This window comes from Triturus cristatus, chromosome 4_2 (genome assembly GCF_964204655.1).
Source record: "Triturus cristatus chromosome 4_2, aTriCri1.1, whole genome shotgun sequence".
Classification (NCBI taxonomy): domain Eukaryota; kingdom Metazoa; phylum Chordata; class Amphibia; order Caudata; family Salamandridae; genus Triturus; species Triturus cristatus.
In genome coordinates, this window is record NC_140586.1 from 333,644,552 (window position 1) to 333,669,702 (window position 25,151).

The following is a 25,151-nucleotide window of genomic DNA, read 5'->3' on the forward strand; positions in this document are numbered from 1 at the left end:
GCACTCTCAGATTTAAAAAAACAGCAGCATCAGTCCAAACCTTTGGAGGTTATCATGCAAAAATATGCATTTTCTTACAACAATGAATTGAAGGCCTTAAAGAAGAAGAAGTTGAAGTAGCTAACAATGATGGATGAAATACTATTGTGTAGTGTGGTAATTATTCTGATAAAGTTATCAGAGGGGAAGATATTAGGAACGTTTCGAGTAATTATAAAATAATGCCTAATTTAGATGTAGTTTAGTTGGCATGACTAGGCCTTAAACAGCTTGCATTGACATATATTCATATTTGCAGTAGGAAATGTGGACTTTTATTTTTATGTGAACGAGGCTTTCAATTTGCATGACTGTGTGCTTTTCCATTTTAGGAAATCAGTGAAGTCTAAGCCTAAGCCATTGTATCTACATTAATACATTATAATGGTGTGTGTTCCTCCAAGGAAGCCAAGCTCAGAATGTTCCTGTCTTTTTAACATTCAAGGTCCTTTGCTCAAGTCTTTTCTAAGGACCATTCATTAGCTGAACTGCCAATTGTATTTCTGTATTACATAAAAATCAAGTAATTTCTTATGCACATCTCATTCATTAATCTGCAGTAAAGTAGGTGTTTCTAGATATATCATATTAAATGTATTTTATGTACTAGAATTTTCATTGGTCTGTCTTGTAATATTGCTACTCCATCCCTGTTAGACCAGTAGAAGTAAAGAATTATGAGCGGCTTCTGTGTCTAAAACCCTATAAAAGATTATGTTTTTGTGATATGTGCCAGACTTTTTTCTTGACTGCTAACTGTACAGACTCTGCGCTAGTCTGAAAATGTGGTTTAAACTGAGACTTTTGCTTATTTGCATAGAGAGCAGACTCTATGTTAGGCCTCTTGCTTAACTATATTTTGTTCTGGGTGTTTACTTACTTTGGAGGTAGTCCTTATGGTTATCCTCTTGCATTATATCGATTTACTATTGTGAGATGTATTGCTCATCCCCGAATACTTTTTGCCTTCTGTAATGATCTTAATTTTAAATAAACTGTAAGGCTTTTGACTTTAAATTGTGTTTTGTGAATGTACCTCCATCGGCTTGGACTCAGTCTTCAAAGACTCACAAGGTCTAATGAAGACTCAGATAGTCCCAACCCTATGCATCGACACGTGTTAATAGGAGATTTGGACAAGCAGAAAATACTGCTAAGCACACTTCCCTGCAGGGCTGGGTCTACCTGTTGCTGTGTGAAAACGGGGGCGGTCTGAGTGGCATTGACTTGACAGAGCAGGAGCTAGAGAGACCCTGATGAGACAAGAGAGTTTCCAGCTCTGTGTGGGGCATGAAAAAAAAACGTAAGATCAGGGGAGTAATGAACAACCTGATTTAGCAGCTACAGCGGGGTGGAGTGCTTGATGGGCCTCCTCTGTCTGCAACTCAGCAGACAAAGTTTGGTAATTGATGCTAAAAGGTGGGTGGGTAAGTGAGTGAAAAGAAGAACGGATGGTTTGATGTGTCAGTAAAAGGATGGATGGTGAGATAGCTGGATGAATAAGAGAAAAGATGGATGTAAGGATGGGTGAGTGAAAGAAAGCATGGATGGGTGAAAGGGCGGTTGGCTGTGTGAAAGGATTATTGAATGGGTGAAAGGGTGGATGATTGCATGAAAGGATGGATGGTTTAGTGAAAGGTGGGATGGATGAGTGGATGTATGGGTGAATGGATGTATGGGTGAATGGATGGATGTGTGGGTCAATGAATGGGTGGATGGTTAAGTGAAAGGATGGATGGATGGATGGGTGGGTAGATGATGCATGAGTGGGTGGTTGAGTGAAATGATGGAGGGATGGATGATTTTATGAATGGATGAGTGAAAGGGAGGATTAATAGATAGATTGGTAGAGCAAAAGGGTGGGTGATGGATTAGTAAAAGGATGGATGGTTGAAAGGATAGATGAGTGAAAGGGTTGATGATGGATGGATAGATGAATACATTTGGTGGATATTCTTGAGGCTGAATGGGTAGGTTTGGACATGAGTGTTGTAATCCCCTGCTTTAGCAGCTACAGTGGTGGTGGCGTTCTTTATAGGCCTCTTCTGTCTGCAACCCAACAGACAAAGGTGCATGGGTGGGTGAGTGAGTGAAAGGATGGATGGATAGATGTGTGAGTGCAAGGTTGGATGAATGGGTGAGTTAAAGGGTGGATGGATGAATGAGTGAAAGTATAGGTGTAAGGCTGGATGAGTGAAAGAATGGGTGGATGAGTAAAAGGATAGTGGATCGATAAGTGGAATGAGGGATGGATGACTGGAACGGTGGACAGAGAGATGGATGGATGGATGGATGGATAGGCTTGATGGATAGGCTTGGAGATGGATGGTGGTCTTTCACCATTCTATTAAATGGTGAAAGACTGAATGATGGATGAAAGAATGAATGGATAATAGAAAGTAAAGGTAAAATGGTGGATATCAGTGGGTGGATGGAAGGATGAATGCATAGATGCATGCATGGGAGAGTCAAGAGAGCTCTTCTGGAGAGGGTTGCAATGACTTGCGTTGCTAGCTTGGTGCCATAAGCAGTGCTTAATTTGAGCCTGTGGTTTCCAATGCTCAGCACCGGCACTTGTCAACACCGGGACTTATGACAGTCTGCCTTATGGTGGTGCTGTATATCAAATTTCGAGATGAGGACGACAAACGTTGTTTATTTATTCAATACACAGTAAAAAAAATGACTAATACCTGCCGCCCTAGCTATGCTAATAGCATTGGGGCATGGAATAGTCAGAATTGTCATACTTGTGGGAGTGTGATGCTTAGTAGTCATGCTTGTACTGTCATTAGTAGTGCTGGCAGGGGCAATGTGTGGTGAAGGCTACAGTTGCCTCCTGAGGAGGGCGCTGGCACTTACGTTTTTTTTTTTTACAAATTAAGCACTAGCCATAAGAGCTTTGGTTGAAAGTGGAGAGTATTTGAATTTTCTGCCTATTCTTTTGTGGGAGAATAACAGACAAATGTTGAGAAGAGGGGAAACGAAAAAGGAGCTCGCCCAGTCACCAGAACAAAACAGGTCAAGTCAGTCTTCGAGTAATGGCACCCCATAAAATGTCTCTGCGATACTGAACTCAGAAGAGAAATTCCTATTCAAAACGAAGGCAATATCATATATAAAACAGTAAACGAAAATAAATCATGAAGAAAACAAGGATACTTCTCAAGGCTTCCAAGCAGCAAGAAATAGGTTGAGCTGTGCCATTTTGGACTATTTATAGCTTAATCTGTTATGTCATTGTCAATGACGCATAACCATTTTGATGAAACGTGTTTTCTTAAAGAACCGTTGTAATTGTAGTTCTTTGTAAGCAATACGTTGGTATATTACTGCTGTACTATGGCTGCTGTTTTATTAAAGTGAGAAAGAGAGTGCATAATCCGAATCCTCTGGTCCAGTCATTGAGTTCGCCCTGTTTAAACTTTGCTCTTCACGATCATGAATGATCTCGAAGAGAGGCGTGCTGTGTGGTTTTGAGTAACAAACAAACATTGCATAACAATGTGGCAAATGCTAACATTGTTATTGTTTGTCTTGACGGTGTTCTGTTAAACGCTTTAAAAGAGCGTGAATAATACCAGTCAACGCTGTCCACTTTGACAGGAGTGCTTGTGCTAAAATGGGGTCGGAGGGAGCGGGTAGGGGGCGCTCTAGCCCACACCCTGCTACTCTTCCCAGGGTCTGCGTGGGCGCTCTGGCTGCGTATCTCACTGGTTGTTGGGTAAAGATGGCGGCGGCCTGGGCTGCGGCGCCGCCTGAGGGAGATTGAGAGAAACCCGGTGCCAAGGCGGCGGGGATGTAAGCGGCCCGCGGGAAAGCCTGGCCGGGGATGGGGCAGCAGGTGGGCCGCGGCGCCAGCGGAGAGCCCGGAGGAGGGCGAGGGGGCGCCAGTGACTGTGGAGCGGCGGGCGCGGCCCGGAGCGTTGGGGGAGCAGGCGGAGGACGTCGGAGGGACCGCAGTAATGAGGCTGCCTTCAATATCTTCAGCCAGCACGGTAAGCTGGGGGAGGGGTGTCACGTTCGAGGTTAATGGGGTTCATAACTGAGGTCATAGGGCGTTTCATTGGGAGGTCATAGGCATCATCTCTCATGAGGGAGATTTAGGTATGACACGTCAAATGCGTTGTATTTGGGTATCACTTTTGGATTAAAGGACTTCTGACTACCAAAAGGCATGTAGGGTTACCTTCTTAATATTGGGAGCTGAGCTTTCGTGACTACGGCGTCCCGTCTGTGCTTAAATAACCTCATATCTGGTTTATAAGTGGCTTCATTTCTGGTGTGAATGATATTGGGGCAAATTGGACCATTTTGGGTTATTGACTTCACATCTGGATCGATTCCTGAAGAGCTTCACATCTGGAGGGATCAAGGTCTTCCTGTTTTGGGCTTAACAGATTCACGTTTTGGGTTAAAGAACCCTCTCTGGTTTCATTGACTTTTAGTGTGTAAACTTTATTCGGCGTTTTGGGAGGCATACTATTTTGCCATAAAATTCTACCCGCTAAAGTATTGAAAAAAGCGATGGCTGGACCCCTTTAATTAATATCAGCAACTCAACTCGACGTCAAATATATAATATATACAGAGGTTAAAACTTCAGTATTTTTAGAATTAATTATAGAATTTTAAAATGTGTTAAATATGTGCATTTTGGCTGCTACGCCATGGGTACTCAGCAACACAGTCACAAAACTTTATGATTTAAATCAAATCAATAAAGTAATTATTCTTCAGTCACAACTGCAAAAATTCCCACAGTAAATTAGCACTTAAGTTCGCTTGCTCCTTAGTTTCAGTGAATCTGGCACAAAATTATCAATCTGGTAGCATATATTCTTTATTTGGCTCTGTAAGCATACATTTAAATCATCATTGTTCATGTTAAGAGTTTTCACTAAACAGCAATAACATTTGAGTAAGTTGTGTAACCGACAACTTGCGTTTGGATTCTTTTCCTTTCGAGTATTTCCACAATATCCTGAACATCATGTTGTTGGAACCGAATTTTCATGAAAGCAAGACAAACAAGTGGTTCTAATCTAGAATATAGGTAGCCCGTGGCTTATATGAGCAAGAATATCCTAGCAATGTGTGATACATTTTCAGTTTTACCAACCAGCCTTGTCATCTGGAATTCCCAACATAGATAACTTTTGCCTTTCAAGATCTTCAAAGAGTTTCTTTGTTGGCTTGGATTCCCTTGTAGCTTCCAAGGTATAACGAGACAGATAGTGACTCGGTTTAAGGTCACTGCCTTCATATGTCGCATTATATTGAGTCTATATTAATGTGCCTATTATGTTGTCTGAGCAATTGCATACGTGGTTTAGATAGAGTAGTTCTGACCCATTCATTCTTGTGGAAAAAGATGGAAGATCCTGTTCTAACTACGTTTGACATTAGAAAGTAGTGTGGCTTAATATACCCAATTTCCTAAGAGCATTACATTATATTCTGTCTAAAAATAGGGGCAAACACTGACAGGATGTACATTTTAAGTGTGAATTGAGTTACCTTTGAGGGTAATTGGCTCCCCCTCTGCAAATAGGATTTGAAGGCTTAACTTATGTTATGGTTCAAGATTTGTAAAGCGTGTGGCGATCCACAGGTATCCCAGCGCTGGTTGAGGAAAGGAAATATTTCTCTGAGGCAGAGAAAGCATTTAGAATAGTTCTTGAAGAGGCAGCTGATAAGAGCCTTTCGAAAGCTCAACTAATGATCAATGGACTTGACGGCCATGGGGAGTCCGTTCCAAAGCTTTGCTACATTGAAACTAAACAATCGTCGTCCTCTTCTGGCTCTTCTGACCAAGGGGATGGTAGTCAAATTTGAGGTTAGAGAATCTGAGTGGCCTTTGTATAGTGTACTCAGATCCTCTAGCCTTTATTTGGCTACCTATGTGATAGGACTTCACAGTTCTTATCTGGAAGATAAAGAACTTACAATCTGGGTTGCAGATCTCGTAGCTCGGGATCCTGTTAAAGTGGTGGCGCATCAGTCTGGTGTTAAATGGATGGACTCGCACCTGGAGGTGGTAAAGACTTAACATCAGTAGTCATGAAACTGATATACTGGTCGGTTGCTGCTGCATGCAGTCGTCCAATAAAGTTGTAGCAAAGGTGTCCTGGCTTTATAACTAGGAGAATAGGGCATAAAGTGTTTCTCAAATGGGGACAAAAGTGATAAATGAGTTGTGGTATGGCTGAAAAGCTCAATCAAGGCAAAGGCTAAAGAGTTTTGCGTTTGGTATAATCGTAATATCTGAGCAGTATACAGTAAACTATTGCTCATCTGGAGAGAGTAGTACAGAACTTAACATCTGTGGGGACAGAGGTGGTGAAATTAATACCTCATTATGAGTCGATTGACTCCCTGCAGAGAAGGGTAATGGGTTATCACCCTTCTCCCAGATGATATTAGACTAGTCATACCTTGTGACTGATTTTTATGAAGAGTGCTGTCAGGTAGTGATTGAGGTGAAGGGTGGTTGTGATAACATGTTGGTTTGTTCATTAACACGTTATCCAGTATCATGCAGACAGGAGGAGGCAAACAGCCTCCAGGTGAGAGACACAAGGAGGGGTGAGGTCAGTTTTATTTTATTTGGTTATCATACACAATCATAAAGGTACACATATATCCAAAAGAAGACCGTCCATATAGGGTCACTAACATTTGTCAGTCTTGCTCCACTCAGGCTCTTGGTGGTAAGAAAGTCTAACATTTAGGGCCTCATTATGAGTTGCTCCTAATATTCCGACCCATGCGTTAACCCCCGGTTAAGCATGAGTTGGAATTACGAGGTTAAAGGTATTTAACACACCTGATATATATGGGAATGCGTTAAATAACTCCGCATTCGTGAAATTTCGGCAGGTCAAACTTGCTGTGGTAGTCTGCGGTCCCTAATGGGGTTTACGGTCAGTAATAAGTCGTGTATACTACGAAATAGGTTTTGATTCCGGTTTATTTACAGATATGCGGGTATGTATAGGAGAACCAAGCACTGGTATGAGAGTCTCCTAACTGTAGCAGTGCAGAACAAAACAAAATAGGTAGTCTCCGAGGTTCCTCCCTGTAGGGTGCTTTCTTGGCGCCTCCGCGTTTCAGGGTCCTCAGTCTTCACATATACTCGGGGTTGCAGGGAGAAAGAAAGAAAAGAGAACAGGTCTGAGTCACTGCTACCAGGGTGTCTTACTGTGCTACCTTCACCAAAGGGATGTGTAGGAGGGGAAGTGCGGGGTCGGGGATGTTCTACACCTTTCACGTGGTTCACAGCCCTTCACAACCTCCCCACCGCCCCCACCCAAAAGGTCCCCGAAGAGCCACTTGCCTCGAGCCACGGCCCGTTCTCCGGACCGCGGCGCTGAGACCCGGGGTGGTTTCTCCTCCCTGCAGCCCACCGGCTTTGATCGAAGTAAGGATGTTGCTGGTACGACCGGCTCCGTCGTCTTCCCCCGCTGCTGCCTCTCCTCTCGCACGTCGTCGTCCTCCTCCTCCGCTCGCCGCTGCTCCTCCGCTCGCCGCTGCTCCTCCCGATACTCCTCGCATTCCACGTCCTTCCTCGTCCTTCCCTGTCTTTTTTAAGCGTCCCGCTTCCTCTTCCGTGGCTGGCTCCTCCTCTAAGGGCGGCCTCGAGACTAGACTGTCTCTCGTTTCCGGTGCACTATGCCGCGGCACAGTCCTGCTCCACTTCCGGCCTGCCTCGCATTCTATCTCACACTTGCCAAAATTTAGCAGGGGAAAACTTACATTATTTACTGTATCATGCGGATTTTGCTGTGTTAAACATCAGAATGATTACATTATCCTCCATAAACTCGTAATAGGTTTTATTTATTGCACCCGCTTAAATAACATGCCCTGTTGTATTGTTTTTTTTCAGGGGTGATAATGCCTCAACTTGCAATCGGTCACTAAGGGTCTGATTACGGGTTTCTGCGGTGCAGGCAGTACTCCACCCTCGCACCACTGAGACTTGTCGCCGGGTGCCCATCAGATTACAAGTTATTTGTAGACTTGCGGGCGGTGGGGCCTTCGAAAAAGGTTCTGGTGTCTTTGAAAAGGCTCCGCAATGGGAAGGCATCACAAGGTTCTTGTACGGCATGGGCTGAAAAGTGCATGCAGTGCAGGAACCTTTGTACATCCACACATGTTCTGCCCCCCTGTATGCATAGATAAGTGGAGGAGGCACGGGGGAACCACAGTGAAAATCCTGTCGGAGAGGAAACTCGTAATATGCTTGGCGGTACCACAGCAGTCCCGCCAAGCATATTGCGGTCTCTGACTGCCGCTCCAGCACCATGGAACTCTGGTTCTCTAGAGGTGTTGGTGGTCTGACCTCCCAAGTTGTAATGGGGCGGTCAGACTGCCAGTGCAGCGGTGGTTGGACTGCCACCGTCGTGCCACCAGTCTGGCAGTCTTTGGACCGCCAAACTCATAATTTGGCCCTAAGTGTCTGCCTATCTAGACAGCCCTATGTACCTTCAGTTTTACGCATAGGAAACACTGATCAATTGATTTACATGGCATCTTAGAGGACCAGGAGACTATTTAAGTGGTGATTTGATGCATGATCTTCAGAGATCTCCACGATGTATTGATGGCACTTGGGGAATATCAGCCAGAGCCATCTAGTCTACCTGCTGCATCACCCTAGATTTGCAGAACTTTTGGCATGCACGTCCTAAAGTTTGAAGGTCTCTTTAACAGCAGACATATTTTAGAAATTGCTTGAGGGATTTCAGATTGCAATACAGTAATCAAATTAAAGGTTTTCTGAGCATTGATATTTTAACGGTATATGGTTATGGTTATCGAAGAATGCGTAGAGGGCATCATTGTGACTGGATGCAATACGGAGTGACAGGAAAAAGAACACCAACATACGCAATTCAGAGTTTAATAGGTGAGAATGGTGAATATCATGAGGGTGTGATTGTATTGTATCTCAAATCTGCACATTTCCTTCATTGTAACCAGTTTTCTTCACACAGATCACTCTGGGTCGCTTAAGGAGTAAATTGTACTTGGACAACCCCCAAGTAGTGCAGTAGGTTCACACTACTCGAAATTAAGGGTGTTTACGCTTAAGAACAGCTTTATAAAATACTTCACTTGAATTTAGACTTGTACTGTCACTGTTTCAAGATGCAAAATAATTATTCTAAATTATCTGGTCTGCACATAAACGGATGAAGATTTGAGTGAGTCTGGGAGATTGTTGCATGTACCGCCTCTGAATGTGTGGAAGGTTAAAAGGGACAGTGCAGAAATACTAATTCTTGTAGATAGATTCACACCCCTGTTTATATTCAACATGAAACATCCTAAAACTGTATTCCTGTTGTGGAACAGTTGGCTTCCCTGTGCATCCTGTTTGTTGGGTTTGACCCTGTAATTGGACCTACTGAAACTAATTACGACTCCTCCACATGTATAAAACTGTTCTTATGAGCTCATTTGTTAATGGAGGCGTGGTTGCTATTGCAGCCACTTTTTTTTTTTTTTTTTAACCTTTGTGGCTCTGCAGTCTTTGAAATGCTGTCTAAGAATTTGGACAAGGCAGCTGATTTTAATAAAGCAAGACATCATATTTTTGCAGCGAAAACTACTATAAGCTTCCAGCACTGTATCTAACAGATGTTGTTCTAATTCCAAGCGCAAACAGTTCAAATGGATATGTGTTATCCTTCAAAGGCTTAAAAGCCAAATTCATGTTAGAGGCAAAATAGTGTCACCATTGTTTTCAGTTTACAGGTACGTTTATTTTCACCTCTATGTTATTGTGTGTACTGCGGATAGGGTGTGAATGCCAGTGCTTTTCGATAGAACATTGTCTGCTTCTTGTAATGACTTGTTAAGGAATTACTAGTGTGTGTAGGTCTCACCTATATATCTTTTAGCATCCTGTATCTAAAGACCCGTCGTGGTCCATACCTTAAACCAAGAGTGGATTTTGTGCCAGCCCATTAGTTAGTTTTTTTGTCAATCTTTTTTGCTTGCTTCATATTCAATGTCTTTCCTTACTCCTATCTCTGTTTGTCATTCCCCCGGAGCATAGCTTTTTTTTTTTTAACACTTGTGTCCTTTGACTGCTCACATTCCGAGAATTTTTTTTTGTTTTGCACTCCATGAGAGTGCATGTTTTTTTCTTTCTTTCTCCCTTGTATCTTTGCCCCCCACCCGTTCGAATACCTGCCTCTATGCTCTAACTTTTGCTCCTCACCTCTCTCAGCTGGTCTGTAAAAGATAGCTCAGCAATACGTATATATTTGCTTAGATATAACTAAAGAGCAGACTGCAGGGGTTGTTTTTGTCTCATCTCCTGCATTCCAAATATTGCATGAAAACAACGGCCTCGGCTCACAAAGGCTTTGATGGCTTTTGGGGAGGGGCCAACGGCTGCACTCTTAGCTGTTGTTTGAGGCAGAAGTTGTAGATGAAAAGATGTCTCATGTGAAGGACCATCAATCTGCTCCTTGATTAGTTGCAAAGGACCAACTGCTTGAGCATTTGTTTCAGTTTTGATTACTATGGAAAGTCAATTTTGCAATGGGGAGCATTTTCCTTTCAATTCGGACTCTTATTCTTTGTAAATTCTACTCAGTTTCCTGAATGAAAAGTATTTGAAAACTAAAGTATGGGGAGAGGAGTTGGCCTAACGGCTAGGGCGCTCGACCTCGGACCTGGGGAACTGGGTTCGAGTCTAGGTAATGACGCTGAACATCCTGTGATTCTGGGCAAATCACTTAATCTCCCCGTGCCTAACAAAGAATGAACGTTACATTAGGATGTAACGTAACTGGTGCTATGTAAAGCGCTCTGATACCTGATTGGATTCGGGTCAAGTTCGCGCTATATAAAATTCTGCAAAAAAAAAAAAAGTATGAATTGAGTGTATAGTGTTAACACATGAGATACCTTAACATACTTGCTTTTCTTCCCCTATTTTGTTTGTGTTTTTCCCAAAACTTTTTTTAAAGGCTTTCCAAATGAGCATTCGCAACACTAATTGCGTGGCACTCGGATTATTAAGGCAAGACCTATTGATTTTGACTATGCTTGTATACAAGTTGGGTTCCCTTGCCCAATAATAATACTATGAGTAATATTCCCTCATCGTGAATAAGGTACTGCTGCAAGACACTTCATGTGTCCCAGTGGGGACAAAGGTGAATTATTGGACTTTCGTTGCATACAGTTTTCTTTTATTGCTGGGAATGATCATGAGCCTGTAGGAAAACAGGTGATGTACTACTAGCTTGGATAAGACTTTAACTTAAAATGTGATGGAAATGCATATGCTTCCTAATTACTGAGCAGGATTTTCATATTTGTGCCTAGAATGCCACTCCAGGAAAGACGACCATGTGCTCATTAGTCTGATCCGTCTGTTGGAAAACGTGAGATGCTGTAGTGCTTCTTAAATTGCTTGGATAAGAGAGTAGGTAAATGTGATGGACATGCATGTGATTTTTGCTTAACTTCTGAAGAAGATTTTATCATATTTGATCTTTAGAATGTCACTCCAAGATCAGATCAGCCTTATCCTGTCTAAGAATGATCATTGCTGCTGTTTGACACAAGGTCGTGTTATTTGTGGTAGGGGTTGGGCCTCTCTTTGAGATGGTTATCGATGATGTTGCCCAAGAGCCCCAGAGAAAGCTCCAGTTTATGGATAATTTGTTACGCGTTGGGTCCTGCATATGTTTGAGAAAGGAGTTCTTCAATACATATACAACACTTGGGCGTCTGTGATTCAGATACTGCAGTAAATGCCAGAAAGAAAACCCATGCTTCAATAATATACCATTTTGAAATCCTATGCCTTTTGCTTGTTCCAGTTTCAATTAATTAGACTCTGCAATTCCCAACTCGTCCTGCCTGTTGCTCTTCAGTGATTCAGGCCCAATCTCACTAAATGGTCTGCCACACCTTAGTTTCATGCATGACACTGACTTTTATCAGTCCTCTGCATATGAAGTCCTATTCAACCTATTTTTACTCTTCCTCTACTAACCTCACTTCTGTGACAACTCACTCTGCAGCTCTGGTTTCATACACTAGATTGTTCTGTCATTGCTATCGTGATGTGCTTCAATGAGCGCTCTTGTACCCACTGACCGTGGTTCTCGTGCCATTGGGTTTCAATATTTCTGGCGTCTGTTAACTTCCACGTATTAAGCCTTTTGAATGATTACCCTCATTTTTTTGTTTAAATCTTTTATTGAATTTTCAAATACACAGAAAGAAGCGTATTTCTGTACTGTCTATGCATAACGGCATGTATCAACAATATAATCATACTTTCATTACAGGAAGGCAGAGCCCAATGAATATACACAGTGCGACTACCGCACCGGATTTCCCACAAGGACGGCATACGGCCGCTATTATTCCTGCAATGCATCACAGGTCGGAGACTGTTTACTTTCAGCATTCCCCTAAGTAAAGTCTTTCAGTTGCTTCATCGTGGACTGGAATACAGATGGATTAGAATAAAAACAATTAACATCTAACAATCATTACGCAGCCCGGTATTTGTACCCATATCTCCCTTCCCCCCGCCCCCCTGACCTCCTCAACAGCATATCACAGTATTGCAGACTGACTGTAGCTTCCCCGCAGAAGCCACTACCATTTTCCTCCCCATTAACAATACCCATCAGCTCCCACATGGAACATCACAGACTCACGCGGTCTAAAACTCCGGCACCTGCCCCATCGCCCCGTCCCTCCCCTCAAGCTGTCCCCCCGAGCCCTCCTCCTCAGCCCTCCAAAGTGTCTGAAGCATACCCTCCCACTGATCAGCTATGGGTTCCTTCTGCAGTCCCAGCGTTTCCTCCCTTCTGATGGCGGTTCCCTCTGCCCTGGCCCATGCAAGAAGCGAATGTCTCCATGCTCGCGAATGAGCTGGGTCGTGTGCTTCCATCTCTTTGTTAGCAATCGCTTAGCAACTATCATACCCAGATCCAGAAACCGGGACACTACCTTTGTGGCCGGGGTTCTGCGGAACTGGTGCAGCAAATATACAGCCCATTCGAAAGGTAAACTATGGCCGGTGCTCACGTGCAGCAGCTCGCTGATTGAGTGCCAGTACGTATGGAGTCTGGGACAGCTCCACAGCATGTGGACCATACCCACCCCGGGTTCAGCACATCTAGGACACACTGCATCCGTGCGGTGAAAAAATCTGTTGACCGCCTCCGGCGTGAGGTACGCCCTGTGTATAATGAACTGGATCTGCCGGAACCTCTAATTTCTGGATATGCACACTGGGCTTCTCAACACCCGCTCCCATTCCTTATCTGCTAATGGTCTCCCCATGTCAGTCTCCCATTTGTGTTGAAGAGGCTCCAATGTGAGCGCTGCGTGAGTACGCAGCGACGCTGCAAACCAACAAATCAGATGCCTACCCCTCCCCATTACGTGAAGGTATTGTATGGCTCCGTGGACATGTCTCCCCATTTAGTGGACAGAGTCGCAACCAGTGAGCGATGCATGAGGAATTGACCTGGCGGCAGCCCATCCTCCGCCACCAGAGAGTCATATGGTATAAGTGTGCCCTCGCGGTACAAATCTCCTAGTGGTCTGTATGTCAGCCTCTCGCCAGTGTGTGAGTGCAAGAGAGTTGAGCGCTCGTGCTCCGCCAGGGGAGCCCACTAGTGGCAGTGCTGGCGCGTATGGGGTCATAGCTCTGGTGAGAAATAGGCTTCTGCGATTAGCATTTGTATGCCACCTTCAGGAGGAGCGGCGCTGGCACTGCAGGTTTAACTGCTGGGTGGAAGAGCGTAAGGAGCCGCTCCAGGGAGTACGGGGGCAACGTAGACGCTGCCTTCACGACCTTTATCCGCAAACCTGGGGACAATCCACTGCAGCTGCGCAGCTAGGTAGTAGTGCTCTAAGCAAGGCGCTGCCAGTCCCCCCTGATCCGTCGAAAGGTACAATTTTGCTAATGACAGTCTGTGTCGACTACTCCCCCAAATGAAGTCCCGAAGCAATTTGGAGAACGTGGCGAAAAATGCCGCTGGTACATATAATGGCAGGTTGGCAAAGTAATACAAGAACCTGGGGAGAATGACCATTTTGGATAATGCCACTCTGCCTGTGACTGTCAGCGGTAACGTGCCCCAGAAACGCATCTGCGACCTGACGGCTGTGAGAGCCCTGCCCAAGTTTCCGTCAAAGCGGTCCAACGGCCGACGGTAGATCTGTATTCCCAGGTATCGGAAAGTGTCCCCCTTCCATGCCACCCTCTTTCCATTGAGGGTGTACCCCGGCTCCCGCCTCCCCTCCCCAAACGCATAAAGGCAGGTTTTACGGACGTTTCCCCGCAGCCCCGATGCAGCGTCGAAATCCTGCAATATGCAGGCCAACTGTGCCGGGATATTCTCGACGTCTCACATATACCAACAGATCATCTGCATATAACGACACCTGGTGTACCGCGTCTCCCAGCGGTGTGCCATCCCCCATCAATGCGCGATGGGCCACCGCAAAAGGTTCGATCGCTAGCGCGAACAGTAGTGGTGACAGCGGGCACTCCTGTCTGGTGCCCCTGCAGACAGGCACCACTTCAGATATGTATGGGTCCAACCGTACCCGAACTGTGGGGTTCTTATACAGAAGACCAACCAGTTGCGAGAATTCCTACCCCAGATCATAACGTTGCAACAGTGCGGACAAGTACCTCCATTCTAGACAATCGAAGGCCTTTTCCAGGTCCAGGATCAGGCAGCCCCCCCCTGGCCATTCATTTAAGCTATCCTTCGCCACTCTAAAAAACCTCCGCAGATTCAGGGACGTGCTTCGCTTAGGTACAAACCCATTCTGATCGCTATGAACTAGGGCGGAAACCACCGGTGCTAATCGTTCCGCTAGAACTTTAGCTAGTATCTTATAATCTGCATTAAGAAGCGCCAGCGGTGTATAAGACCCCCAAGACCGTTGGGTCTCGGTCTGGCTTCAGCAGTGACACCAAGTATGCCTCGCCCGGTAGTGCATTTTCCTCCAGTGCTGTCGCATAAAGCGTGTGCAATTGTGGCACCAGGGTCTCCCGAGCTTTATAAAATTCGGCCGTCAGGCCCTCTGGTCCTGGTGCTTTCCCCGATGCCATGGATGCAATTGCCTCCCCCATCTCCTCCAGTGTGAGGGGACAGTTAAGCCCCTCCTGATGCACGTCCGAGGCGGCAGGCAGCTGGATCTGTTCGAGGAACCCCTCTATCTCGAGGTTCGTGCCACGTACTCTCGACTGGTACAGCTGCGCGTAGTGATCCACCATGACCCTATGAATCTCTCTTTGCATGTACACCAATTCCCCCTCCCGTGTACGTATAGCTGCAATCGGAGCGTGAGGACCATCTTGTTTCAGCAGCCAGGCGAGCAATCGGCCTGCACTGTCCGCCAAAGCTCCTCATGCTGTGTCCGTAAGTCTTCTAGGTGATTGGAGTGTCTGCCCGCTCCCTCCCCCTCACGCTCGTTTTGCAGCAACTGGGATTCAAGGCGGACGAGGGCTTTCGATAACTGTTTCCGGATATTCAATGTGACGCCTAAGCAATGACCTCTAAGTGTTACTTTGAGGGCATCCCACCCCACTAGCGCGCTACTTGCCGTACCTTTGTTGAGCTCAAAATAGGTTAGGATAGCTGTCCCCAGGGAGGACCGGAATTCGGGATCCTCCAGCGCCGTAGGCTGGAGGCGCCATGTGGGGATAGGGGGCCGATCTGCCTCCCAGCAGAGTTGTATCTGCAGGGGGTTATGATCGGAATGTGTCCGTCCCAAATATTCCGAACTCCCGACTAACGGTAAGAGAGACTGGGACCCCACCACCCTATCCAGTCGGACATGTAAATCATGTGTCGCAGAGTAATAGGAGTAAATACGGTCGGCTGGGTGGAGAACCCGCCACTTGTCTAACAGCGTCCAGTGTGAGAGCCAGTCCGTGAGCGCCTGCGCATTGGACACTGCCGACGTGGCACGGAGAGGGGGATAGGACCTGTCCATGTGTACGTCAAGCACTGAGTTAAACTCGCCGCCCATCAGCCACGAGAGGCCAGCATGCAGCGTGACCACCAGTGACAGCCGCCCCAGAAATGACGTTTGATCAACATTCGGAGCATAGATCGAGGCCAACAATATGTGCTGAACGTTGAGTGCTCCCCGTACCTGAGTGTACCTGCCTTCAGGATCTACTATCACTTCTGCACTAACAAACGGGACTCCTGCCCTCACCCATATGAGCGTGCCCCTGGCATGGGCGGAATACACCGTACCATACACCTGTCCTCGCCAGCGCAGTCTTTCCAGCTCCGGCTGTGTTGTGTGTTTCCTGTAGGAGGGCGATTCCCACCGAGTGTCTTTGAAGATAAGCGAATATAGAGTATCTACGCGCTCGCGTGTGCGTTCCGCGAATGTTCCATGTGAGTATGTTAACTCGTGTCATTGCTGGGGCGTGTAGTCCGCTGAGAGGTCGGGGCGGAGTGTGTCCTAGTGAGTGCTGGGCACGTCCGAACGAATGTGAACCGGTCTGTCGTGTTCATAACAACTTGTCAACTGTGAACAACATAATGTGTGGGGTGAACTGCGCGTGTCTGTTGATCCAAACTTTGTGACCATGCATAGGTAGGAACTAGGTCAGTGTATGGCCTGGTGGGGTGTGGAATGGACCACCAGGACAGCATCCCCAGCCTAATTATCAATCATTCCCGAACCCCCCTTTTCTCAACAGAGGGAGGGGCAGAGGAAGAGGCAGAAGAAGAGGAGGGTCCAAGAATGTCCATTGGCAGGAACCAGAGCAGATGGTACTACGGAGCAAGACGACAAGACCCTAGTGGTCAACCTGTCGTCCAGACATCTCACCACTGGCGAGATCAACCTCTTGGAAAAAGGTCTTGGATTCGTCCCGACACCCAAGGTAGACGACTTCAAATTACATCAAGAATTGCACCAATTCTTCCGGAAGATACGCTTGAGGGCTTTCTTTCAGGATAAACCTTATAACCCACCGGAAGGAAGCGGGCTTAAGAATAAGTCCCGATTTACCCCTACTGCAGCCATGACTCCCAACGAGATTCTGACATTCGAGCAGGCCATCCTCAAACACGTGGGTAAAATCACAACCAACCGCCCTTTTGACAATCTTTCCAAAGAGGATAGATCTATGTTAAAAAACCTGGCAGAAGACGACTCCATCATCATAAAACCAGCCGACAAAGGCGGAGCTATTGTCATTCAGGACAGAGGAGTATATGATCAGGAATGCTTACGACAGTTATCCAACGAAAGATACTACAAACCTACTGATGTGGACCCTACGTCACGACTCTCCACAGCCATACGCTGTTTAACCTTTGAAGCTGAAGCTCAAGGTTGGATAACTAAGGACGAAGCCATGTTCCTCATCAATGACCACCCTCGTATGCCATATTTTTACTGTCTGCCCAAAATTCACAAAGGCATTGACCCTCCTCCTGGACGGCCGATAGTATCTGGCATTGACTCTTTACTTGAACCGCTGAGCAAATTTTGTGATGTTTTCTTAAGACCCTTGGTCACCAAGACTCCAACGTATCTGAGGGACACCACAGAAGTACTCAACTTAATAGAACATTTTGAGGCACCTGAATCCATCACATTGCTCGTCACCCTAGATGTGGAGGCGCTTTATACTAACATTCCGCAAGATGATTCCCTCCAGGTTTTGGAACGTGCATTGCGCCATCTGAACCCCTGGCCGTTTCCAACACCTATCAGCTTTATCTGTGACTGCGCCTCCCTTGCGTTGAAAGAAAACTTTTTCGCATTCAAAAACAAGATCTATCACCAAGTACAGGGCACCAGCATGGGCAGTACATTTGCGCCGAGCCTGGCATGTCTTTACATGGCCAGGTTTGAAGAAGACCATATCCTCACGGATACCAACCCATTTATCGGCAACACTCTACTATGGCGCCGCTATATAGATGATATTATCATCTTTTGGAAAGGGGATGAAGAGACCTGCCGCTCATTCTTCACGTGGATTAATACCATCAACCCCTTTCTCAGATTTGTTGGTTCATTATCATCCGTTTCCATTCCCTTTCTAGACCTTTTGATATCACTGGAAGAGGGTACTCTAAAAACGACTAACTACAAAAAACCTACAGATAGGAACAGTTTGCTTCTATTCCAAAGCCACCATCCTAAAGCACTTAGGGATAACTTACCTGTAGGCCAGTTCCTTCGCCTTCGGAGAAACTGTAACACCAGAAATGAATTTGAGAAAGAAGCAGAGACCTTGTCAAGGAGTTTAATCAGAAGAAATTATCCACCCAACATCATAAGAAAGGCACATAAGAGAGCGAGTAACAACCACAGAGGAGCTTTACTCAAAGTCAAAGAGAAGCAGGAAACTGACAAACTAACCTGCGTCACATCATTCACTCCTAACTCCAATAAAATTAAAAAAATAATCAAGAAGCATTGGAGGATTTTGGAAACAGGCAATGTGTCACCAGGACCGACACACTTATTCGCATTTAAAAGAACCGAGAATTTAAGGGACATTTTGGTACATACACGTCAAAAAACAAAGCCAATCCCCAACCAACCCTCTGGATGCTACCCCCGGTGATGGGCCACTACCCATGCGGGTCATGTACCGTCTGTCCCCAGACTACTGCAACTAAAGAACTTGACCTAGGGCTTTCTAAACCATGGCAGCAGAGACGCCACACCAACTGCAACACCAAGAACTGCGTATACTTGATCACATGTCCATGTGGTTCCCACTACATAGGAATGACAGCACGACCAATAAAGACACGCATTGGAGAACATAAAAGTACAATCCGTTGCAAACGCTCTGCAACGAGACTACAGACCCATTTCCTGGAGCTGAATCACCCCCCGGACATTTTGCGGTGGACCATTATAGAATCCAATCCCCAATGGTCCACAACAACTCTGTTTGAGCGTAAACAACGGTGGGTCTTCAGACTTAAAAGTGATAATGGCGGTCTCAACGATGAGATACCCTGGGTTGATTTAACCAGCTAACTACCTAATGATTGTTCCCGCAACATCCATTGCACACACAACACATAGCGCCCCGGTTTCTGACACCGAACTTATTTCCATGGCGCGAGGATAGTCTTAGTTGGGACTTAACGAGTAATTCACAACCCGACCACTGAGTCAATACTGCATTACTAACTTCACCAATGTTATTAAAGGCCTTTCCACTTATACAGCTGGTTATACCTGGTTGTTCAGTTAGAGGACCACTGAGTCATTACTCCATAACTTTCATTACCAATATCAGTTGAGGCCCTTAAAACCTACATCCCCGGGTCAACTTGGTTTTCAAGTTAGTAGACCACCACATGTTCCTTCACGTATGGGTATATATATATTTATACAATACTATTATTATTTTTTTCCCCATATCTGTTAAGGGTAGACATATCGGCAACACATACTTCAGAGTCTCTCCTCGCACACGGGCCAATCTGACCCCAACCTTTCCCATCACCGTACTACGAGAACATCTCACAGACAGTACTTGTCACTATTATCCATGTGACCTTTTTGCAGGACGGTTCACAACAAAACCCCCCCCTCCTTTTTCTGCACAGAGATAGAATAACGTGACGACACTGGCACTACTTCAACAATAACAGAACTTGTTTTTTCTCGTTTTTTTTTCTCGTTTTTTTTTCCCCGCACTACCATTACATATTTTTATAATTGTGTATTATTACCTTTTATTTGGGGCGAAATAACCTCTCCACTTGGATGACGGCATTGTACTGTGCGAGGTATCCCGTGGCTATAATTTCCCTCGGTGCGCCCACCACTTTTATTTAGATACAAGCAGCGTTAGTTATGCTGGTTGTTGTCCCGCTCCAAGATGGCCCCCATTCGATTTCCCTCGGTGCGCCCACCACTTTTATTTAGATACAAGCAGGGTTAGTTATGCTGTTTGTTGTCCCGCTCCAAGATGGCCCCCATTCTACTCCGGACGCGGATCCCGCCCTGACGTCACCACAACGTCCTGACGCCGACCCGCTCTCCAGCGCCTATCCCCATGGCTCTTAGTCTGTATATAACGGACACAGCCGTTATGTTTCTCGTCCAGCAGCCGCGGCAACCGGGTAGGTGCTACGGATCACAGAGGAAGATCGAGAAGTAAGTGCTTCTACCCCGGTGCATATTTTTTATCATTACCTCCCTTTTGATAATTTTTGCTGCTCGTTTCTAACTTCACTCCAGTGCACTGTCATGGAATATTGTGCTTTGTTTGCCCCCCCCCCCCCCTTTTTTTCCACAGCCTCCTCTACTTCCAGACGGCGATGCTGATGAGGTCCATCCTTTAGCTAAGGAGGGTATGCATTGTCAATCTCTTGGAAATTACTATGTTGTTGTGCACCATTATGTATGACAGATGCAAGTAGCTTTAGTCACGGTGTCGACTATATGTACTTTTTTCCACACACTGGAAGCACCTACGCCCTTAGCTATACTCAGTCTTGTCTCACCATCAGGCAGTCGGTGAACTCACCCGGCACTAGGATCCCCCTGGTTTGATCTGCCCTTTTAAAATCCCTTTGCGACACTAGGTACAGTTATTTAACAAGACACTGTACAAGTGTGTCATTCCGTACTATATTTACACTTCCCCTCATAGTTAAGAGTCTGGATTTTGCACCATAATAAGGCCCATGTACAATCCCAGCACCACGGTTTTTTTCCCCCCGGGGTATCTCCCTTGCGAGGGGCTGCCGTCAACCCCATGCACAGACTTTCGTCCTTAGACCACGGATGAATTTAAGGCGTTAGCCAGAGATCCCCTCACCTACACGTATCATCACTCAAACGCAGATACTCAGCGTACCTCCCCACGAGGCACTTTTAGACACGTCTCTATTGTCTTGCACAGACTTTTTTTACAAGACCATTTGTGACCATGAATATGACCGTGTCATTATGTTCTTTTTCTTCCCCCTCCCCTCTTGTGTTTGTCTCCTACATAGGGCGCATATAGGGACACGCATAACCGACGTGTCCCCAACCTTTTTTCTACTTGATTTCCTAAAATATAGGACTTTTGGGATTATAGGGCGTCTCTTCCCGATTCCCATGTTGCACATTCTTTTTTAAGGTCCTGATGAAGCGCTCTTAGATCCATTAGGGACTCACAAAAGCGCGAAACATGTCGACCCTTTATATTCACCTTCTTCACTACACGGGTGAGAGAAGAGGGAATGTATTTGTTTAAATTCCCCTCTCATAAAGGCAAGGGACCTTGCTTCTCCATCCCCCGTGACTTATCTTAACCAGACTCCAGGGACATCCTCAATAAAGTGTCGGTGTCCTTGGGCTCTTTTTATATCTCACTCACCACCATCACTTTGTCCCACACACCCCCATGCACAACTGCGGCAAACTCCTAAAAGATCTCCATCAAAGAGCCCCGTCAAACGGGCCCGTGAGGGACTGCAGCGCCACCCCCACGAGGAGCACCAGCCCGATGATGCTATACACCTGAAAGGGTGTGTGAGGGCACCTCGAGACCCCCACAGGAGTACCTTACTCTTTTTCGCCACACTCAATCTCTTGTTGGAGACATCTTACACTTCTCTTCAGCCTACCTGGCTGTCTACCTGCATATCTTTGCCCATAGGAACTGTTACCATCCTATTTTGCTATCGGGGTGTGTGCACAGCCAACAATCTGAAAGTGCCATTCCCAGCATACCTCTCGCGTGCGGTGCGCCACATAGGATGCCATATGTGCAGGCCACTGAGGTGACAATATTCAAATGTGGGTGAAGGCTACCTACGCGCGTGCAAGTGCCACCTGCCCAGGGAACCCTTAGGTATTGAAGTCATAAATGCAGCATGTCCCGGGTCCTAGTTAACCAAAAGGGGCGCATACAGTGACTCTGCCACGTCTTGCCGCCACTCACCTAATCCACAAACCATTATGACCCACAATCTGGTACTTATGGGCGATCATCTGCAATGTCCATTCACAAAGAAGGCAAACCGGCCGAACAATGCTCCTCATATCGACCGATCTCGCTCATCAATGTCGAGCTGAAGGTGTTGGCTAAGGTCCTGGCTGACAGGATACTCCCGGTCCTGTCGGACCTCGTGCATATCGACCAGTCAGGCTTCATGCCGTGCAGGAGCACTCTGCACAACCTGCGTTGCCTCTTTGGTGTGCTCTATATGACGGAGGGCGTGGGGGACACGCAGACCGCATTGATGGCACTGGACGCAAAATACAAAATTAACTGGGGGAAATCAGTAATCTTCCCGCCCTCTGGTACACCTCCGCGGATACCGACCATTACAGTAACGTCTTCATCCTAGGATCTCATCCGCAGTCTGCGGGGTGACCACCGGCATGTGCAGCTCATCAGATAGTTCGGACGACTGTGTCGACGACCCGCTTGACACCACCGTGTGTTGTGCAGGAGAGTCCAAGCAAGCCGGAGCACTCGGGGAACCAAGTGTCGTAACCGCCTCCAGTACGCTTTGGTGCTCCAGTCGCATTCTCTCCGGACTTGGGGCCACCTGTTTGGACGTTGCTCCGTGGGTTGCCCTCTGCAGTTGGTGACACCTGCTCCTCTTGCCTGACGCCGCTCTATTAGTCTGATCCCCCGGTCTCGTTCCCAACCAGAGACCCGACTCCTCCAACCAGTCCCACGTCTCCGCTGGTGTGTCGAAAAAATGGGTTTTGCCTTTCGCAACCACTCTCAGCCTTGCAGGTAATAACAGAGAGTACGGCAGCTCCAGCTCCCTAAGTTGTCGTTTCACCGCCATGTAGTTGTTTCGGTGGCGTTGCACCAGGGCGGTATAGTCAGGGAAAAGCATGATGCGTCTGTCATTGACTATCAGGTTGTCTAGTTTCTGGGTTTCCCGCAGCACCGCATCCCGGTCTCTGTAATTAAGGAGTTTGAACAGGAACGGGCATGGCTGCGCTCCTGGCTGAGCCCTCTGGGCACGCACTCGGTGAGCTTTCTCCACCGCAAAGTGTTGTGACAGTGATCCCTGTGGCAGGATGCCTCGCAGCCAGCTCTCCACATATTGTTCAGGATGTCTCCCTTCCTCACCCTCTGGCAGGCCCACTACGCAGCACTGGGGGTACACCAATCACCGGCAGGTCCGTATGCCGCCACAGCCAGTTGGGTCTCCACCGTATTGGCCCCACAGTCGCTGTGTGACCGTCCCGTCCGCCTAAGGACAGTCCAGATCTGTTTGCCACATCAAGCGTACTTGCAGATCCGTCCGCCACAGGACGCGGCCACCCCAGAGTTGGCCCCACTGCTGTAACCTCCAGGAATCACGAGAGCAGCCCCAGATTTGTGGTCTCTTCCAATGCTCCCGGGCAGCATGCTATGCAACGAGGGACTACTGACTGTCTATTATAGAGAGCTATGTCAGGACGCCAGGTACCGCTCCCACCTCCGAAGTCTCTGGCAGACTCTGCCTCCACGTCTAGGATCCTGCGTCCCCTGTCGCAGCTGCTCGTCCCAGGCGCATCAATTGTGGGGCGTGCACCAGCAGACCGACAGCGGGGGCCAGCGGAGAGAACACCAGGAACCTCCGAACGTGTCTGTTGCTCCCAGTTGATGTGTTTAGTTAGGAGGGACTTTTAGCCACTTAGGGTAGCGGTCACTGCCAAACTGTGTGCAGCCTCCGAGGCCATTGAGAGATCCGGCACTGTGTGTTCGGTTGGGCGCATCTCCCGGACCAGTGCAAATGTCGTATGGCTCACCCCTGAAGCAACAGTACTGCAGACAGGACGTGCAGCCACGGTGGCGGGCCAGCAAGTCTGTGGCCGGCGGCACCAGTCTTCCGAGCACAGATCGCATCTAGGGTGCGCAACGCGTTAAGAGAAGAGCGCGTTTCTCCAGCACTCTCTCTCCCCCCCCCCCCCACCACCGATGAGCTGTTGGGCGCCCCTCGCGCTGTGTAGGGTGTAGGTGCACTAGCAGGAGATGCCCTGACCGGCTCCCCTCGAGGCCCAGCGTCACGCGCCCTTCCTGTAGGCTGCCGCCTTCTTCCTCGAGAAACACTGTCTAGGCCTCACCTATGACTGCCTTACAATCCGCCTCTCGCGCTGATTTCACTTCAGGGCGACTGGGTCTTGGAGCTCGCCTGCGCGGTTCGCCTCCGTACCTTCGGTCCGCCAGCTCCGCTCCCCGTAAGTACCACCTCCACAATGCGAGCCGGCCGCCCGACCGTCGCTGCCATCGCTGTTTCCTGCAGATATCTCCCACGGATGGCGGTTCCACACTATGGTGGCGCACCGTGACCCAGGTTGCCTGGTGGGGCACTCTGTGCCATGCACAGTTCCCCCCCCTGACATGTGTGCCTCAGACGCGTCGGGGGGCCGTTGCCCATCTTCTCCTCCGTCACCCCACCTCGGTGTCCCCTCAAGCGCATAGGCCTCTGGGCAGCTGGCAGACGCGTCTCTACTTGAAGGCCGGGACAGCTCCCACCTCGGGGGCCGCCCGCTTCCTTCACCGGCGAAAGCGCTCCAATCCGTGGGCCTTCAGGTGGCGACGGTGAGCCGGGGGTCGCACCCCCCTGCATCCCCAGGACGGGGACCACTTCAGCAGGCGCCTCACCTCTCACAGCCGCAGAGCACGTAAGTCCCCTCCACGAAGCGGGCAGGAAACCACACGTTCCACCAGTCCTGGGCCCGCAGCGCCACTCTTCCCAGCAGCGCCAGCAACCACCACCCAGCAGGGCCTCCCAGGTCTCCGGCCTCCAGTCGGCAGCGGTCCAGAGGTCGCCTCTCCCCGTACTCCCGCTCTGCGGGCGTCTCACCGCTTTCAGCTATGTAGTCCGCAAATCCGTTCCGCAGAGCAGGCCAGGGAGCCGCAAGCCCCGCCGGCGCCACGCGCTCGACACCGGGTGTCGCAGCAGCGCTAGGAACTGCCGCCCAGCAGGGGTCTCCGCCACAGCAGGAGATGCCCTGACCGTCTCCCCTCAAGGCCCAGTGTCACGCGCCCTTCCTGTAGGCTGCCGCCTTCTTCCTCGAGAAACACTGTCTAGGCCTCACCTATGACTGCCTTACAATCCGCCTCTCGCGCTGATTTCACTTCA

General features: G+C 47.8%; 1 protein-coding gene across 2 annotated transcripts in view; it reads left to right on the forward strand.

The window, feature by feature from the left end:
• The first annotated feature begins 3,697 nt into the window (after positions 1–3,697).
• ABL2 (ABL proto-oncogene 2, non-receptor tyrosine kinase) overlaps positions 3,698–25,151 on the forward strand; it is a 380,773-nt gene continuing 359,319 nt past the window's right edge. For both annotated transcript variants that reach the window (XM_085601714.1, XM_085601716.1), the window contains exon 1: positions 3,698–4,037. In XM_085601714.1, the coding sequence (XP_085457840.1) occupies positions 3,872–4,037 (166 nt within the window). In that variant the 5' untranslated portion in view covers positions 3,698–3,871. The remainder of the gene's footprint in view (positions 4,038–25,151) is intronic.